At 39.6% G+C, this 21,006-nt stretch overlaps 1 protein-coding gene across 1 annotated transcript in view; it reads right to left on the minus strand.

Annotated features, from left to right (window-relative positions):
* The window catches only part of Lsg1 (large 60S subunit nuclear export GTPase 1), a 28,048-nt gene extending 16,595 nt beyond the window's left edge, over positions 1 to 11,453 (minus strand). Inside the window, exons 1-5 of the mRNA XM_076868320.2 lie at positions 11,329 to 11,453; positions 9,483 to 9,609; positions 3,380 to 3,500; positions 3,126 to 3,212; positions 2,483 to 2,569 (exon numbers count right to left, since the gene is read on the minus strand). Of these exons, the coding sequence (XP_076724435.2) occupies positions 2,483 to 2,569; positions 3,126 to 3,212; positions 3,380 to 3,500; positions 9,483 to 9,609; positions 11,329 to 11,427 (521 nt within the window). The 5' untranslated portion in view covers positions 11,428 to 11,453. The remainder of the gene's footprint in view (positions 1 to 2,482; positions 2,570 to 3,125; positions 3,213 to 3,379; positions 3,501 to 9,482; positions 9,610 to 11,328) is intronic.
* Between the last annotated feature and the right edge of the window lie 9,553 nt (positions 11,454 to 21,006).

The following is a 21,006-nucleotide window of genomic DNA, read 5'->3' on the forward strand; positions in this document are numbered from 1 at the left end:
TGGTAGTAGTCACTTTATTAATAACATTTCTGTGTAACTCAGCTCTATTTTCATGTGATATAAACAATATTCCCTGAGATAGAAATACACTGTTATTAAAAAGAAAGAGATAAATCAATAAAAATATCAGAGCAAGTAATTCTGTAATTCAACTAAAGCTAGGGGTTTGAACAAGTGTGGACATACTCTGGAGAAACCAACTGCTATTTAGGGGCATACAAATTATGTCAAGAGCCTTCCTGTTGAACATGGATAACTGAATACATATAGCTGCCTCTGCTTCCTCTCAAAATGTAAAATCTAAAAGCAAATGATGAAACTCATTAGAACAAGGAGAAAGAAAGAATAGCAGCAACTAAAAAATACTAAACCGTGAGAAAGCTCAGATTAGAAGCATCAGCTCTCTTTAGAGGTATGGGACCAGAATCACCTTCCCACTTAGCTCCTTGGTCGGCTCCACTGTACCATTCAGCCAGGCAACTGCAATCCAGCCCATAGCTCCCATTCCTCCACCCCAACAGTAGAGGGTTAGCATTTACCATGGAGAAAAGAATCTAAGAGGCTCTCGAACTGGGACTTTAGGCACAGAAGGTGAGAAAGAGGTGTCATACATAAAAAAGAAAATGAAACATAAGCCTACATACTGAACTGTGAGGATGCCCAGCCTCCTGGCATCATACCACTCTGGCCCCATTCTCAGAAAAAGATCATTCTTCACATTAAGAAAATGGTCTTAGAGAAAAAAGGCCAACAGAAACATCTTGGGATATTCCAACCAAATATAATTGATCCCTATCAAGTCACCTCAGAGAGATTCACCACTTGGCAAACTCTACCCAAACAGGTAGGTCAATCAGCTTTGTAATGCTTCACCCTTAAATATGAAGGGATGGAGCTGAGGATATAGCTCAGTGATTGAGTGCTTGTGTAATACGCAAAAGGCTCTGAGTTCAATCCCCAGGGCTGCAAAAAATGGACAAAAAACATCACTAGACATATGGGAAAGGCCTTGTACGTGAACATCAGAAACCAGAATAAACATAATAAAAGAAACAGAGAAGACAGGAAATACAAAAGTAAGAGAAAATCTAAAATAAATACTGTAAGTATGTGGGAGGAGTTTGAGGGTGCAGCATTGCAGAGCATGTTAACAATTCTTTCTTTTAAAAAAGAAAACAGGCATTCTCAGCAGCACACACCCTCAACTGCTAGTGAAGCACTGAAGGAGATATGAATCCATTCTGCTCTGCACAAGTTCCCTAGAACAATACTAGACTTCCCAAGCTACACTCAAGCCTAACTGAGTAAAAGGGGCCTGTGTGGAGCTGCCACCCACAGTAAACTTCTCCTTTTTACACATTACTATTCCAACTTCTTCATATCCCAGCCCATCAGCCCTCTATCTGCTCCTGGAAAGCAGGAGGTGGGGCACCTAAAAAATTGAGACATAATTCATGTATCATAAAATTCACCCTTTTAAATGTACAATTCAGTGATTTTTATCCATACATATCTGTAACCATTACCACTAATTTCAGCATATTTTCATCATCCTTAAAAAAAACAAGTGATTTTTTTACAAGTTTTATTCAAGTCTCATTTTCTTGGTAACAATGCTAAATGTGGGAATATTTTTTCCTGAGAATGAACCAATTAAAGCATCCTATTTCATGGGTTAAAAAAAGACAGAAGGTTCACCATGTCAAGTATTAAATTCATTTATGGAGTCCCTGAAAATAACTAAAAAAAATCTTTTTCGTAAAACAGAAACCTTCTAACTAAGAGGTGATATTAGAGGAAAGTGATTTTATTAACTTTTAACAATTAGGAATTCTCAAGAGTACATGAAAAAGAATGAAAATTTCCCATACTCAACTTATCAAACCCCTCTTTTTAAAAAAAGCCCAATTAAAAAAAAAAAAAAAAAAAAAAAAAAAACCTCACCTCTTGATTTCCCTGGATTTACATCTGCTCCTTTCTCTGCTTTGGCACAGCCCATGGCCTTTCTATCTGTAACATAGCAGGAATCTTGCTCCTTTTGAATTTTACTAGGTACTGAGTTCTGAGTTCAAGGACCACACTGTGTTCATCTGCATGCCCCTGTACTTGGCATTATATTGAATTCCATAAGACTGATGAAATGAGCTCTCACTTGGCTCTTCCCATAACATGCACACTCTTTACAGGCAAGGAACTACCCTTTTTTATGCCCATATTTTCCAAATACCAGAAGAATTCAGAATTCACCTTAACAGAAAACATTCACTGTTCTTATACACCAGTCAACATACTCCTATAAAAGCAACAAAAAACCACTGTATTTTAAAAGATATATAGTATCATGTTTTCAGTTTATTATAATTCTCTATAGCTCTTTGTATAATTTAATCCCACTTCCCCAACCCAGAGCATGGGTATATATCAATATCCAAATCTAACACAACTACCATATTTTATTACACAAAAGAAAATGGCTACTCACCTTCTCTCAATGACCCTCCAGAGTTGGCGCCAAAAGTCCAAATTTCGTTCAAATGGAGTCAATATTAACTTTTGTTCCTCTTCTAGCCTGGCTTTAGAATGAGAAGTTTATATCTTTGCCAGATTATCACAGAACTGTCTTAGGCAGTATAAAGGTTCAAATTTATTACATTAAAATGTAAGTACACAAATATAATACCAGTATTATTATATGCCGCTTGTTGAATCAATATAGATAAAAATTTATTCATATCATACTTCACCAAATTCAAATGTTATCTGTAAGCTATTTAAATCCTGAAAGTTTCTCTTTCACACAAAATCACATATTTCTTACACAATTCTTATTGGAAGAATGCTCAGGAGAGCACTGATCAACTGCAGGGAACCTAATAGCTCCATCGGGGAATGAAAGAAAACCAGGCTAGGAAGTGAACAAAGCCACCAACCCATCTTTGTGCGAAGATGCACAGGCACCTAGTAATGCTCTATTTACATATGTTACAGAATGGGCTTCCAAGTAGAACACTACCATTTCCCTTTTAAAGAAATCAAGACTTCAAAAGGCAAAGAGTAATACAAGCACACCAAATGCCTGAACTCAGGGTTTCAAAATAAATCCTTAAGAGTCTAACAACACTCACCGGACAAGCTGACGTCTCCATTTTAGGAAGTTATCTTTCTCTGCTTGTTTAAGTTCTTCTGGGCTAGTTTTTTTGTCCCAGTGTGGTCTGAAACAGAGAGAAAAAAATTCCATATAGAAGTTGCCAAAATAAAACAGGGAATTTGAAAATAATGGCAGCTGAGGAAAAAAAGCATAAAAAATGTGAATAACTAAAAATTTTACACTCAGCCGCCCTGTATGGTGTGTAGTGATCTAAGTTTTTGCTCAACTCACCTCCTTGGTATACACAAGAACTGCCTGTTTTCTTCATGGAGTTTCTTAATTCTCTGGCTTTCTTCAAAAGACAGCAGTCCAGTTCTAGCCTCAGGGAGCACAAACTTAATATTAAGCTTTTCTGTTCACACAAAAGAAAAGTACTATTATTTAAGATGCACTCTAAATTACTGAGGGAAGGTCATTTTTATAAACTTGTGAAACTAACGATATGGAGCCTACATCAGAATTTAAACCTTATTCTTCTAGCCCTGAATAAGTTATAATTTCCAAATGAAGTTTTATACCAAGAGAGAAATTAATTCTTCATAAAAGGTCACCATTTCTAAAAGTACTAATTTTATAAAACTACATATGGTAAATATTTCATTGAAACAAAAAAGAATGGGGAAGGACTGTAAAGATTCAGCACAACCAATTTCCTCCTTTTATATTTGGAGAATAATTTTAGTCACTGGGAGTTGGTGAGTAGGCAAAGATTCAGGGAAAAGACTCGCTCCAGTTCGAACTGCTAAACTACTATACTGCTATAATTTATACAAGATATATGTTAAGTTGGAGACAAACACAATACCTTTATTTTATTTATTTATTTTTATGTGGTGTTGAGGATTGAACCCAGTGCTTCACACATGCCAATCAAGTGCTCTAACACTAAGCCACAACCCCGGCCTCTAAACAAGATATTTATGATCAGCACTCACCATTAGTGGCTATATTTAAAAAAAAAAAAAAGAAAAAAGCCAAACCTACGTATGAACTACAGAGACCTCTACTCTAGGGCTCTACCTCTCTCTGCTCTCTGAGCTGCTCTATGTCTCTCTCTTATTTTCCCCAACACAGCCACTACCTACTCAGCATCCATAGGCAGTGGTGACTGCACTAGAGACTGGTACCTGGGAAGCTAGCAAGCTTTTTTCTGAAATGGCAAGGGAAGGTCCTATTTCAAAGATAACCAAAAGCCTCCTGCAGTCTACTGCCCTTATCAGACCACCACAATGCCATGTAGGCCCTTGCACAGCCCACTAACCTGGTTTATAATCAACCTAACCACAATTCTTATCCATGTCATCCTCAACGACAGTCAAAACACAACTCTTTGCCCATGCTCTCGACGCCTTTTTTTAACATTAACTTCTTCATAGTGGTCTGCCCCATCTGACATTCGCACTTGGCTCTGTCTACCCTCTGTAAACACTTTGGCCCTTTGATTCATGCTCTTTATTCCAGATCATCACCCACTTTGTAACTTCACTTCTTTTCCTATTTGGCTAAAACTGCATGATATAGCCCTTCAACCATTCTCTAACCAAACTGTAAAGTTTTTCACTCCATTGCACCCACACACCAAAACTCCAACTATGCATTACCTTTCTCATTTCAGTAGCAATGCTATGTGAACTGCTGTAGGAAATGATACAATAATGCAACTACCTGCTATTGCAAATGTACAGGCTCCAGAAGCAGCTAAGTCTTTGGGACTTCCCATAGAAAGAAGAAATCCTATATTTTTGGCTTATCTCTTCCATTCTCTAAATGAGAGTTTCCTTTAAAGCCCCTACACCTTTTCTGCTCGATTCCTTTCCCAAAAGATAGCCTTGACATCAATGAAGAGAAAAACTGAAGCTATTGGATATGCACCCTCTTTTTTTGATACTGGGGATTGAACCCAAGGGTACTTTATTACTGAGCTACATCTCCAGTCCTTTTCATTTTTCATTTTGAGACAGGGTCTTACTATGTTGCCCAGGGTGAACTTGAACTTGCAATCCTCCTGCTTCAGTCTCCCAAGTCACTGGGATTACAGATCGTGTCCAGCAGCACTCTCTTACTTATACATTTCATGTATGCACCCACCTCTGGTTTTTTTCCTCCAGCCTCAGAGGAATCTGTGTTCCCTTCCTGCATAAGCTCATCTGTCCGACTTCACTTTTGATCCTATTTTATTCCCATCTCCTTCCAGACTCAAACTTTGCCCCATCTCATTAATCTCTGTTTTAAAAAATTAAATTTTAATAACAAAATCACATCATAAAAAATTCTTTGTTAAAAAAAATAAATCAATATTTGTAAGGTAAACATTCTCTCTGACTTAACTCAAATTATCTCTTTATCTCTGCAATTCCAGTTCCCTTCTTTAAGGTTATTAATTAAATGTGTAACTTTCCAATCATTTTTCTAATATTCACATACATATATAGATTGGCCAGTTTTAAAAGAAATACAAATAGTATTAAACTACATGTATCACTCTGCAAATTTATCTTTTCATGTGACAATAGGTCTTAGAGATCCTTCAAATTAGTATCCAGAGAGATAATTCACTGTTTTTAATAGCCACACAGAATCTCAATTTCATAGTCTGGGTGTACCACAGTATATTTGGCCATTATTGCTGTACTGAAACATTTAGCTTCCAAGTTTTCATAGTCAAAATACAGCATCTTTTGGGATCTCGTTAAAAATGGAAATTATTATGTTCTAACCCATACTCGCTGAATCAAAATCTCTAGAGAAAGAACCTAGGAATTTGTTCATTAACAAGTTCTGAGTAACTCTGCTGCTCATTAATGTTTAAGAACTACTGCTCTATAATATATACTGAAAAGCGGACATGTTAAATTACAGGATTTGTACTTCAAGTTCCTAATAGCTCCTGTCAAATTAAATGTTGTCTTTTCACCCCCACCATAACCTATGGGCATACTAATATTAAGTTTGACTCTACACACACACACACACACACACACACACACACACTTTCTCTCTCTCTCTCTACCCCTCCCTCCCTCCTCTAATAAACAAACTAAAATGGTTCTGGCAAAGATCACTAAAGACTTTTTAAAAAACAACTTTATCAAGATATAATTCATGAACCATACAATTCATCTATTAAAAGCACACAATTCAATGATTTCTAATATACAATATATAGTTATGCAACTGTTACCACAATCAATTTTAAACATTTTCATCACCCCAAAGAGAAAATTTTACCTATTGATACTTCTCATTCCCTCTCAGGTAACCACTAATCTATTATGTCTCTGTAGGTATGCTTACTCCAAACTTTTCATACATATGGGATCATACAATATGTGATTTTTGTGTCTGGCTTCTTTCACTGAGCATGTTTCAAGGCTCCTGCATGCTGCATCATGTATCAGAACCTTCTTCCTTTTATATATCCCATCGTATAGGTGAACCACATTTCGTTTAATCATACATTAGTTCAAGGAGACTTCAGTGCTTCTTGACTCTACTCTTCTTCACTTACTCCATCCCTTCCATCAAGTCTGGTTTATTTTGGCTTCTAATGTTCTTGTTCCTGTTTTGTTCTCTACTATTCTACTTCAGTTCTGACTTGCTTCTCTTATTGACTAAAGCAAGTCTCCCAATGCATCTTTCTTCCTTAGAAATCCATCACTGATCTTTTAAAAAATAAAATTTGGTGCAGCCATTATGGAAACTAGTATGGGAGTGCCTCAAAAGGTTTAAACTAGAACTACTGTAAGATACAGAAATTCCATATGAAAATTCACAATATCCAAGATATGAAATCAACCTGTGATTATCAATGAATAGACAGATAAGGAAAATCTGGTATACAGTCAGTTCTGTATGAACTCAACCAATTATAGGTTGAAAATATATGACAGCTGGGGGTGTAGTTCAGTCACAGGGTGCATGCAAGAAGCCTTGGGTTTGAATTCCAAAAATGCAAACCAACCAAACCTGAAAACATTCCAAGAAAAGCTAATATCACATCTGTTCTACACACACAGACTTTTTTTTTCTTATAGAGTAATAACTACTTATATAGTATTAGGAATTACAAATAATCTACTAATGACTTAAAGTATGCAGGAGGATGTGCAGAGATTATAGACAAATACATTTTATAAAAAGAACTGGAGTATCTATTGGGGGGAGTCCTGAAACCAATCCCTACAGATATCAAGGACAACAGTATACATACACAAACAAATATTATTTAGCCTTAAAAAAAAAAAAGAGAAGAAAACCCTGACGCTTGAAATAACAGCAAACTGGAAGAACATTATGTTAAGTGAAATAAACGAGGCACAGAAAGAAAAATAATGCATGAGCTCACTAATATGTGGAATATGAAAAAGGTGAGCTCACACAAGCAGAGAGAATGTTGGTTACCAGGAGTTGTGGGTGGAGGAAATAGGAAGATGCTGGTCCAAGGGTATACAATTTCAATTAGTAAAAAATTCTGGAGATCTAATGTTTCTCATGGTGACTATAATTAGCAATATTATACCATATACTTGAAACTTGCTAAAAAAGTAGATCTTAAATGATCTCACTGCATATACACAAAACTAGTGAGGTGATGATCTGCTAAATAGTTTGATAGCAGATATACACATATAGCATATATACACATAACAACAACAACAACAACAAACTTGCTGTACACCATAACTAAATAAAGTTGGGGGGACCCCAAACAACAAATTAATCAAAACCACTAGACAATGAAATCTGAAACTATGTTGTTCACTTGCTTAAAACCTTTAAGGCTCCCTTAAGTCTTTATTCTCCTCAAAATCTGCCCATTGTCCACCTCTTCAGTGTCTGTGTTGATTTCAGCCTGCCCCTTTGTGTCTATAAAGTCAAACTTCTAATCATTTTCTGAGTAAAACAGGCTGGTGCTTCCCATCTTGCCTTGAGTCCTCTGCCTGCCTGTGTATAGATACCTGTTTATCTCCTCTGTCCTTTTAGTATCTACTCAATATACAAGACTCAGCTCCAAGGTTAGAGTTTCCTTGACTGGACTGTCTTCCTTCAGATAGAAATGATTATTAACTCAATCTTTTATGACCCTATTGTCTTCTATAGACTTGTTTCATAGCATCCAAAACAAAATCTTTTTAATTTATTTTTTGGTTCATAAAGTCTTTTTTTTAAATTGCTATATTATAATTTTACATAATAGTGGCATTCATTATGCCACAGTCATACATGCATATAAGATAATCTGGTCAATCTCATTTCCCAGTACCAAAACAAAATCTTGCTAAAACTAAATTTATCTTTTAACACTGTACTCTGAGTAGTCAGTACCTAGTAATCAGTACGCCTGAGAGTAAATGTTCAAAAAAGCATTTGAGCCGGGTGCAGTGGCGCACACCTGTAATCCCAGCAGCTAGGGAGGCTGATAGTAGGATTTTGAATTCAAAGCCAGCCTCAGCAATGGGGAAGCGCTAAGCAACTCAGTGAGACCCTGTCTCTAAATAAAATACTAAATAGGGCTGGGAATATGGCTCAGTGGTTGAGTGCCCCTGAGTTCAATCCCTAGTACTCCCCCACGAAAAACAAAACAAAAAACAAACAAACAAACAAAAAACATTTGAATAAATGAAGAATGATTTGCTAAACAACAAAATAACATTTAAAAGACATTTATAGTAACAAGAAGAGGACTAGAAATAATAGTTTATAATACTATTTTATAAGAGTGCCAGGTACTCTCCCAAGTTAAAAAAAAAAAAAAAGGAGAATAGTGAATAAAATTATGTGCATGCAAAAATTGACCAAAATGCATTGGCTGGTGCTTTAAAAACAGTCAAGACTGGCATGGTGACACACCTTTGTAATCCCAGCAACTCAAGAACCTGAGGTAGGAGATGACAAGTTAAGGTCAGCCTCTGTAACTTAGCAAGGCCCTAAGAAAATCCTGTCTCAAAAGAAAAAATTTAAAAAATGGGCTGGGGATGTGGTTCAGTAGTTAAGCACAACTGGGTTTAATTCTCAGCACCAAAATAAGGAAAACAAAACCCAAAAACCAAACAAACAAAACAAAACCCACAGTCAAACTGCCTAACGGTAGCAAGGATGGAATTTTATTATTTAATAATGATGTCAGAAAACAATTTCTGGAGAATGCCATATTGTTGACTGGTCATTTTTACTATGAGAGGTTGAATTTCTTGAACTTGATATACCAAGTATAAGAAGTTTAAAGTTATGAGTTTAGCAGAGTCTCAAACACTTTGCAGTAAAACATATTTGTATCTAGACAGCAAGGTGATATGTGACTAGTGTTACATACACTCAGGAATAAACAACTTACCAGCTATGAACTCTGTTCCTGCAAGTTCTGCAGTCGCAAGAAAGTCATCAAGAGAGCTCTGTTCAGTCACAGACTGAAGATTAAGACGACCCCAATCATAGCCATCATTGAGTTCACTTGTGTGCAACTATGAATAAAACACAGGGTAAGAAATAAAGCTGCTCTCTTCTGCTCTTGACATCCAAACAAGCTCTAAATGTCTTTGCATTTGTTCTGTGTTCAAGATCACAACGTTCTGTGATCTAGAGGGTGCTTTAGCCCCTTTCAAAACTATACAACTAACAATCAACACTTAAATAAGCACTTTTTAATCTCATGGTAAGTACTTCCTCTTCATCATTTATTTAATTTTCAGAGTTTTCTGAAGTGAATTCTATTTTATCTCATTTTCTAATTAGGAAAGTGAGATTTTTTTTAAATTTTTTTTTTTAAATATTTATTTTTTAGTTATCGGCGGACACAACATCTTTGTTTGTACGTGGTGCTGAGAATCGAACCCAGGCCGCACGCATGCCAGGTGAGCGCGCTACCACTTGAGCCACATCCCCAGTCCCAGGAAAGTGAGATTTAAAGACAAAATAATTTGCATTTAGTTTCAAACTAAGTGGTATATATAGAATTTGAACCCAGACTGTCCAACTCTGCCAGTCACCATTTTTTGATTGACCACAATAAGAAATACATTTTACACAGTGACTCAAAGGTGTGTGACACACAGGGAGCTAAGTGTATAAGTACTATTAATTACTGTAAAATGTAAATAAAAAAATCTAAAAACAAAAGTTATCACATACAATACTAATATCTCTTATTCTCTCTTACCAATGTTACTACTCTACTGATTTCCAGAGGGAACCCATAGTCTAATAAAAACACCAGCTATGTCCTTAGTACAGCTACAAATAAATAAAACAAAAAAGTTAAGGGTCCAAACTTAAGGGCCCTTAACTTTACTGATGCTCTGGGTCACAGCATCAGTAAATATTAGAATAAAGATTAGAATCTACATTCAATTTTCTACTTTCTAAAGGCTGCACTAACACATTAATAACGAGTTCCTTCAAAATCAATTAAAATTACTAGTAATCTAATGTCCAGAGTAAGTCACACCTGATATGTACTGAATGCAGATTACTTTACAGCCTATATGGTTGTAAGTCGGATGCCATGATAGTGGCAGGAGGATAGTCAAATTCAGGAAAAAAATAACTTTAGCGGAGAATCTTACTGATCACTCAGTGATGTTCTCAAATACCTTGGAGAATAAATGACTAGAATGAGAAACACAAACCAAACCATATTCACTTTTTAAGGGTCTTCCAGAGGCCTAGAGAAAAATTAGTCCTGTCGCATCTTGGAAATAAATGGCTCATTAAACCCCCAGGGAGAAGAGAGAGAGAGAGAGAGAGAGAGAGAGAGAGCGCGCGCGCGCGAGCGAGCACAGATCTAGGTTATTTTGTAGTACTCATGGTAACCCAATAGTTTTGGGGCCTCAATTCTTTAAACCAATCAGTTTTTAAGTAAGTTTTCTTTCCTGCTCAGAAACTTCCAAGCATTTCTCCTATGGCTTGTCTCTAGAGCGAAAATCAAACGCACCTAAGACAGTGTGGCATCCGGGACTTCGCACTCTCACTCCAGCCTCACGGTCATACCAGGTCAGCTTTCAGGCCTTTCCCTCTGGGCCCTATGGCTGGCTAGGGCCTGCTTCTCGGTCTGGCAAAAACGACCACTTGAAAACTGCTTAGGCATCACTGTGCAAAATTTCTGTGATTTCTAACCCCCAATTTTGTAGCATTCAGGCTCTCGAAACTACACAGAGTAAGTAAGATGACAGTGTCTAACTTACCCACGGGTCGGGGTGACGGTGGCTCCGGCTCTTCTGAGTCTGATGGCGGATAAGGGCCCGGCCCAAAGACCCATTGCCCAGCGCTCTCTTCCGACCCATAGCAATCCTGTCGTGGTACGAACCTCCCAGCGCGTGCCGCTTCCGGAATTCAAAGCTCTACTTCAGGAAGTTACGTTTGGGCGAGTCCAAATAGTTCAGGCCCAAAGATGAGAAGGAAAAGCGAAATGACTTGCTCCACGATACTTTCCAGTATTATATAAAAGAAATTTGGAGATAATTTCTGGGTATTTCCTATGAATCGCCCTATAAATATCTCAATTTGATTGAATGATTCAGTCAAGAGAATGGTACACTCCAGACTTGTTCTTTAGTCCTTAGCGTCCGGCTGGAAACGAAGACAACTGGAAAATATGGCCGTTCACATTCAAGGTACGAACCCCGCCTCCTTGCTGGTTTCTGCGGGAGTAGGCGGAGACTCCAAAGAAGGGTGTTTCTTCGGCACGTTGTGGAAGCGACTCCCACGCTTTGGTTTTCAACCAAGTGTGGAGTCCCGGAGGTTCAACCCAGAAACTAAATACATTTTTTGTTTACCTACGATTCCCTAGCTGCCTGAATGGGAGTTCGGAACGAGAAGTTGAATATTTCCAGTTTGGTAAGGTTTCAAGGAAATTAAGTTAGGGTCTGATGTCTGCTTTATTTCTAATAATAATAATAATAATAATAATAATGCTTAGAAGTTCCAGTTAAAATTTCATTAACATTTTTTTCAATAGTTAAAGAGAAAACTGCGAGTTGGTTCCACTCTTCAAAGCCTGTGCTTTTGTTTCTCACTTTATTATTAATTTTATCTATAACGCAAATATGAAGTCAATTTAGAGTGACGTGTGTAAAAGACATTCTCATTGATCCAGAAAACCGCTTCACTATTGTGATGCTCAGAGAAGAGAGTAGTTTTCCCGGGTCATAGATGAAATATATGCAACGTCAGGAATCAAACCCACATCTTATCACTATTATATAAATTCCTGGGAGGACTGGGGAATGAGGATTGTTAGCATGTATTCAAAAAAAATAGGATCAAGTTAATACATATGTTAACTAGCTGTATTTAGCTTTCCACTACCTATAGCACATTAAAACATGATGTACATCATACATATATACATTTTGATCTGTCAGTTAAGACTTAAAAAAAAAAAATCACTGGATCAAGGGGCCGTCTCCATCTGCCCAGTGGTGCACGCTTATAATCCCAGCAGCTAGGGAGGCTGAGGCAGGAGGATCATGAGTTCAGACAGCCTCTACAACAGGGAGACGCTAAGCAACCCAATAAGACCCTGCCTCTGAATAAAATAAAAAAATTGGGCTGAGGATGTGGCTTAATGGTCAAGTGCCCCTGAGTTCAATCCCTGGTACACATCTCCCCCCCCAAAAAGAAACCATCTCATCTAGTACCTCTCAAAATTTAATGTATATATGAATCCCCTGGAAATTTCTTTTAAGTTTTTTAGCTGTAGTTGGACACAATATCTTTATTTTACGTATTTTATGTGGTGCTGAGTTTGGAACCCCATGCCTCACATGTGCTAGATGAGCACTCTGCCACAGAGCCACAACTCCAACCCCCCTGGAAATTTCTTTAACAAAGATTTTGATGAATAAGGTCTGGGTCTCTGTTTCTAACAAATTCCCAGGTAATACAGTTGCTATAGGTAATACTTTGAGTTGCAAGGATAGTCCACTACTTTCTAGTGCAGGCAAAGTCATTGAAGTGGGTCTGGCTAGAGCTCAATCACAGCAAGTTAATAGAGTTGGAACACTACTGCTTACCCATTTCTGGAATCTCCCAAGCTCTCCGTGTGCTACACCTCATTTGGGAACTTTGGGGAACTCCCAAGGAATTGCTGACAAGCCCTGTGGTGCTTGGTAAGCCTTTGGGAATGTAGTGCTTACAGACAGGTAAAGGAATGCACCAGAACATGATTTCTCCCATTTGCCAACTTAGAAGCTATATGTCTTTAAAATATCTGAGAAGGAAGATGAGGAGAAGACACATAAAATAGAATTAGAGACAGCTCCTGAAATTCTTGCCAAAGCTGAGTGGTTAAAGATACCACTAACTCAAGAAATAAGATTAAGTAGATTTTACATGTTACAACACAACAACAACAACAACATATGGTTTAGAGAAACATGCCATCTCTTCCTATAGGTCAATCACTAACTTGAGGCTTTACCCTAATTTCCTTTTCTATATCTTGTCATCCAGGATTTTGAGAAAATAAACACTTTGGGTTTCTATTGTCATTCATTTAAGGGCTCTGAAATATCTTGACCAAATAAATCAGTGATAATTTAAGTAGGCCTGGTGAGGAGTCAAATGTAAGATTAACTAGCAGAACTGATTCCCAGTTGACAAATAAGTGTGAAGCATAGCTTAATATTTTCCCTGAGGCATTACTCAAAGAACTGAGTCTCAGTTTTCTTATTTGGTTAATAGGGATAATAATGATAATCATAACTCCTGTCCAGCAGAGATAGCCAATGAGATAATGCTGCAAGATTGCTGTCCATTCATTAGTGGGACAAGTGTACGATTTTTTCCCACCAACTGAGCAATGCAGGTAAGAACCCTGCTGGATAATTAATTGTTAAGTGAGAAGGGCAAAGAGGAAAGAAATGGAGGGTGCTGATGAGACAAAATCACAGGACCCAGATCAAGGAATAAAGTACATGCTTGAGGAGGGGAGTGATGATTGTGGTGAAGGGTTGAGTAAGACTTTGGCTGAAGCTGTAGTGAGGGGGTTGCAAAGATGAATGAGCCCAGGTCTCTGACTTCTAACTACAGAAGTGAGTCCATTCATAAACTTCAGGAACAACACAAATGCCAGTGCCAGCCAAATGCCCCTGGTGTTTTTGTCACACTAATGGAAATACTCATCTGTTGGACTTATGTCTGAAGGATTGGTCAGAGTCTCCCAATCCCCCATATAATGAGGTCCTTCCATTGGAGCCAGAATTCTCTGAACAGCTGCCTCCTGGAGGAAGTTGCATTGATTTGGGGATTAGAAGTCTTGTATCTGGCTTCAAACAGTGACAGCGGGTGTTCCTCATTCATGGTGTTGCATAATGCTCGATTTACCTCATCTGAACAATATTCAAACCCCGAAACTCACGCCCAGAAATAAACCTTGGAGCACTCTTTGCCAATCCAACTCTACACTGCTGAGCTGTGGGCTCCACATTTGCCTGAGGAGGGAGAGAGAAGATTGGATGGTTTCTGTTTTGGTTTGCCTTTCACTCCTAAGCTAAAAGTGTGTCAGTGGCAGAAAAATTGTTCCAAGACAAGTATGTAGTAGCCTTGTTTCCCTTCACTCTTATTTTCTACACTACCTCCTTCTGCAATTTGCATAGGTGGGAGTTGTGAAAATAGAAGTCTGGCTGTCTCTGTTGAGTGTCCTTGGCTCAGCAGGGAAACTTCCTTGAATTTTCTGCCATTCTCAGTTTATCCCTGTTGGAAATGGGTGGATTCTCAAACACAAGTGAGATTCAGTAATTCAGTAGACACTTTATTGGTGTAAGTGATTGAGTCACTGCACTCAAACATCAATTGCCTGCTTGTGCAAGTTGTACATGCAAGAACAATGTCAAAAGCATGTGGCTTTGGTGACACAGGTTGCAGGATCCTATGTGCACTAGATTTATGCCCATGAGTTTTTCTTAACTCTTATATGTGGAATATATAGGGTCTTTTATTCACAATGACTTTGCAACTAGTTTTGTCCTTCACAACAGTCAAGTGAGAAAGGGTATTATTTTCGGCACTTTGAGTTGTAGGAATTGAGACCCAATAAAATTAAAGAAAGTAAAACAAAGTAAAGGAGGCTAGAAGGAGGATTAAATAATCACCAACTCTAAAATCTGTACATAGAAAGTGTTTCCTTCCTTCCTTCCTTCCCTCCTTCTACTAGGCACTGGAGATTCAGTATGGACAAATTCCTGCCCTGATGAATTTACATTTCTAATGGTGATCAGACAGGGTTTAGCAGGTCAAATCAGCAGTAGAGCAATGAACTTTTTACCCACAGTTGACCCTTCTCCACCAGGCCTTCTCAGGACCCAGGTTTTGCTTTTTGTCCCTAAGTGTGACACTTCCCCTTATGTCATTCTAAATACATTAATAGGAATTAGCATATCAATCTGAATGAGGATGGAATGCAGAAACATGTCCTGTGAGACAAAGGTGATGGAAGTATGACTGGCTTGGGGAGGACACCAGGGCTGTGTGAGGACTATTTCCATTTTATGTGCAGGACTGTCACAGGGAAGGGAGAGAAGATTGAGCAGACACAGGGCAAGCAGAACCAGAACACACGGGAGAAGCCACAGAGTTGCAATTTTAGGTTTAATTGGTCTGAAACTTCTTAGAATTAGGGTGGTTCAAGATGGAATGTGCAGCTTTGGACATTCCATCTGCTAGTCCGGGGTGTTGAAGCGAAGGCTACCTAACCAGGTGTCAGGATATTCTAAGGGAGGTTAATGCAAGAGAGTGGGTGTTGAATGGATGACCATTGAGGTGCTCTGCCAGACCTTTGACCCTGATACCTCCCCTTCTTCTTCAAGCTACCCTGCCTTTCACCCAGGTATCTGAAACAGCAGGGACAATACTGACAGCCTCACAAAGGGCGCCTAGGTTGGCAAGAGCAGGCCAGTGCCTTTATCATGCAACTCAAGGAGAAGACTACACCTTGCCCTTTCTGTCGTGAGAGGGTTGAGGGTTCTGTAAACCACCATGTAGAAGATGCATTCATCATTAGTTACCATTGTCACAAATGGAAATGTCAAAAATGAACACTTTATAAATAAAAGCCACAAAGTTTCTGCTTTAAAGCTAACCATGCAGGGGTAATGATTTTTCCTCCCTCTACCTTCAGAGGGGACAAGCTCTTCTAGTTCTTTCCTGGCCCCTTTGGTGGCAGTGATGAGAAGGCTCTTATAGGCTTGTGCTTCCCTTCTCTTGGTTTCCTTCTGTGCCTTTGCATTTCTGCATTTTGCCTTTGTTCTCGTGGCAAACATTCTGAGCAAGCAGCCCAGGAAAGGAGAGGCTCCACCGCAAGGGGCACAGCAAGCGCATTTCCTGGGGTGCATACCAAGGATAGGAGTAAGGATAGGAGTTTGTGGACTTCTAACCTTGGTCCTCTATTGTTCCTCCTTGACTCCTGCAGTTTCCTGCCATAGCCCCTGTTTTGAGTTGAGTGGTATCCCTCAAAAAGAGAAGTCCTAACCCCCAGGGCTGTTGGTGTGATCTTATTTAAATAAGTGTTGTAGTATTCTGCTGTATGGCAATATGTAAATCAATGGATGTGCAACTGATGTGATTCTGCAATCTGTATACGGGGTAAAAATGGGAGTTCATATCCCACTTGAATCAAAGTGTGAAATATGATATATCAAGAACTATGTAATGTTTTGAACAACCAACAATAAAAATTAATTTTAAAAAAATAAGTGTTGTAGATGTAATCAAGGAAAGAAGAGATCACTGTGATTAGAGTGGTGCCTCATGCCACGACCCCTGTCCTTAGAAGAGGCAAATTTGAAAAAAACAGAACATAGGGAGAACACCACATGAACATGGAGGCAGAGCCCACAGGGAAATGTCTATAAGCCAAGGAATGTCCAGAACTACAGGCAATCACCAGGCTCTGGGAAGAAGCAGGGAGGTTCTTCCTGTGAGAGGACCCAGTTCTGTGGTTTTAAGCCCCCCTCTTCAAGGTAATTAGTTATGGAAATCCCAGGAAATGAACAGAGCTTCCTGCAATCTTTAGAACTAAAAGGAATTTGCACAGCTCACAGGGAAGCAAATGCCCTGGGAGCGAGCAGCAGCCTGTTCTGGGACCCCCAGTGTGTTAGGGCTGCTTAGAGCTTTGCCTCTGATCCCAGTGCTTCCCTGCTCCAGCTGCTCTAGTGCCCCCCAGTGTGGAAAAAGCCTTCACCTGCCACTCAAGGTGCTAGGGAGGCAGGCCTCTGCCAGACCGAAGCACAAAAAAGAATAGTGGCTTTGGGGACCTTGGGTAAGTTATTCAACTCCCCCATGCCTACTCCTTTCTCTCTGTAAAAGGAAGAGATTGGTGCACATCTCACTTGGCACAGTGTCTGACATATGCAGGTGCTTAGTACACTTGAGTTTCCTGCTTTTGCCCTGTCATTTAGTGTTCCATATGAACTACTTTCTGCAGGAGCAGTTTTCTCTCTCTGGGCTTCTTTCTCCCAGCAACAGCAATCTGCCTGCCCCCCCCCCCCCAGCTTTCAATGCTTAGCATGAAGTACATCCTGCCACAAAGGGGTCTCTGGTCTCTTCACTGTTTGCTAGACCTTCTTTTTTCCTTCTGAGACTTTGGAGTACTTTGAGTGAAGTTTATCTGTCACCATCACTGTGATGACCCCACTGGCCAGCACAGGCCAGAGCACTTTCCCCTGTCTCTGTGGGACTGGCTCAGGCTCTTCTAGAGCTCTGCCCAGAGAGACACCTTCCAGACTACGCTTCTAAACCAGCTGCCTTCCATCCTTAGCACTGTTTCCTTTCACCTTATCACCACCTGATATTTTATTAGTTGTTTGTTGATTCTCTGCCTCCCTATGGGCTATAAATCCCATGAAGGCAAACATCTCTGTCTTCTTTACAGTTCTATTCTCAGAAATGACATCAACATTCCCTGTAGATTCTCAACAAATATTTGTTGAACGACTTTGAAATTTCCAGATTTGTCATTTGTCAGCTCTGAAGTCAATGTCCATTCTATAGGATGTTGGGGGAGGAGCATTCAGCACCACTTAAAGTGGCAGAAAGTGGGTCCAAAAGCCTTTTATGAGATAAAAAGCTGACTCTTCAATGCCAAACTGTGGTCTGGGACTCCTTGTGGCAGCATTTCCTTCCAGCTGTGACTTGGCGGTAGGTGCATTGATTCAACCACTGGCTTGTACAGTTTTATGAGAAACTTTCCCATCAACTGGTACTTCTGCCTGTCACCAGTAGATGGGGCAGTTTCACAAAAAGTACAGTCTGCAGTCTGTCCCATTTCTCACCTGACTGCTGTGGTTCAGTTCTGGAAGAGCCCTGTGTCTCAGATCTCATAAACAGTGCCCTCAACTTTACAGCTGAGGAAACGCAGCTTCAGTTGTGACTTGTGTCTTCAGTTGAATGGGGGTGGCCAGCTTCTTCACAAGATAAGGTGGGCTCGAGAGGTTGGTTGGTCCAGGCTCAGGCCAGGAGGAGGCTATCCTGTTTCCCTCCTGGGTCTTGGAGCACAGGTAGAAGGCATAACTCACACATTTGTCTAGAACCTTTCTGTTCTTCCGAGGTTAATAACCTCTCTTGTATTAAAAAGGCAGTTGAAGCAGGACATGATCTAGTCACCAGGAACATCTCTGTGGACCTGTACATCTGGGACTGGTCCAGTTGGCCCGTGGATGCCTCCCTGCCACTGTAATTCCCTGCTCTGTCTTTTTTATCATATAAATCCCACAGTGGTGCCTCCTGCAGAGAATGAAATCAGCCTTAAATTTCACTACAGCTCCTCTTTTCCCCTTCCAGAACCTTCTGGCCCTTGGTCCTCTGAGACAGTTAGAAATGCTAACCGCTTAAGTACAATGTCTGCTTTTGTGGAGTTTTGATTTCAAGATTATAGACCAGCTAAAGATCACTTAGCACAGGTTAATTTGATGTGTTTATTTCAGAAATTTTTTTTGCTTTGGAAAAGTTACTGTCTACTTCACTGACACTGCAAGATATTTCAGAAATCCGAGAGAAGAGAAATTAATGTTGGTTTAATGGTGTATAACAGTCCCACCTCATTCTGGTGCCATGTCTGGCATCCTTCCATTAACCCATCAGGGCAGCTGAGGAGTAAGGCATGATGGCTCTGGTAGAAGGTCATAGGGCCAGCTGGTATGAGAGGGCCATTCCTTCCTTCCAAGAGTACAGAGAGTAAGAAGGCCCAAAAAGCATTATGAGGAAAGTTTTTCTTTCATTGTTACAGTCATTGAATTCCATCCTACTCTGCACATGTACATGCTTTTTCATACTTCTATAATTTTGCCATCTTGTATACCCAGAAAGACCTCCAATCCTTTGTTGTTTTGAGAAATCCTGTTCATCTTTCAAACATCACCACCTCCATGGAGTCTTTTCTGATTTTCCTTGTCATAATGAACCTTTTCTTATCATAGCTTCTCCGAGCATGTCGGTCTTTCTGAAGGCATTTAGACCACTCTGTCTTCTTATTCACATGCATGTCTCATTCATAAAAACAACAAACATTTATTGTCTCTTTGTACCAGTCACAGAGGACACAGGGTACTTTCATAAAACCTACCTTGCAGGGGAAGCTCAGACAGAGTTTAGTGGCATTTACATCCTTCTTTGGACTAGGAGCTTCTTGGGAATGGGATTTAGGTCTACTCCTAGCTCAGGACCTATCACAAAAGGTAATTCAGTACCCATGACTCTGATAAACCTGGGTTAGAATTCAAAGAAAGGTTAAAAGATAGCAAATGTAGGGTCAGGGAATTTCCAGGAGCCACAGTGGTTCTTAAATGAAGAACCACTGTGGCCTAAGAAGAGAGACCACTGTCAGCCTCCACGAAGAGCCAGGGAGTTTGTTGCAGGACCATCTGGACATTTATCACACATTCCATCTAGAAGTCATTTTTGCTTTGCCATAGAGGCAAGTGGGTTTTTTCAAGGACCTAGAAATGAGCTATTAGTCAAGGGTCAAGCTGGTCAGATGACTAAAACTACGTTGTCCAGTTGGCAAATGAGAAAAATAATAATGCAATCATCACTCCCATTGGAGGATATTTAACACTCATTAGAATTTTTACTAGGAATTCTCATTCAGAATGTGTCAATGCTATAATAAAACTGAATGACAGGCCTGCCAAAGTAAACTGAGGTCTAACCATATTCAGCATTACTTAAAATTGTACCTATCTCAGAAAATTGCTCTACTTTGAGGGCAGGAAGGGTTATTGCTGAAGGAGGGTGTTAGGAAGCACCTAATTTATTAACTGTATACAATATTGTTCGCTCTAGTCATCTTACCACTCATTTCACTACCAGCTGTTTACCTGTAAATAACTGGCTCCAAGAAAGTAACAAAACAAGTCTTTGCCTCTCTGTTTTATTATTAATTAATTATTAATTCTGAAAATAATATTAAATGGCACCGTGAGATTCTGAGAGAGCTCTCACAAGGGGAAGGGGACTATTTTCCCAGCCATTTCCACAGGAAATTATAATTCACAATTTCCACTTCCACTACCTCCCCCAGAAGTTTCGATCTAGACATACATTTATTCAGTGAGTTGCAATTCACCCTGGGGGTGGAGTGTGAGAGATCAAGTTCCTTTTGCTGCGGGGTAACCCCAGTTATTCGTGGTTTCTGTATATAAATGAGATACTGCTAAATTTGAGGCATAGTTGCCAGATTGGATTTGTCTTCTCTTTCTCTCGACCAATGCGTGCAACCTTGTCCCTTTAAGAGACCAGAAAACCGTCGGGCGTCGCAGCTTGAAACTGATCCTCTTCTCTGCTGCTCCCCTGTCCCTGCGCGGCGAATGGTTCGTGCCGGCCTATATTTACCCGAGATCTTCCTTCCCTGACGGCAATGATGTGAG

This window comes from Callospermophilus lateralis, chromosome 10, assembly GCF_048772815.1.
Source record: "Callospermophilus lateralis isolate mCalLat2 chromosome 10, mCalLat2.hap1, whole genome shotgun sequence".
Taxonomy (NCBI): domain Eukaryota; kingdom Metazoa; phylum Chordata; class Mammalia; order Rodentia; family Sciuridae; genus Callospermophilus; species Callospermophilus lateralis.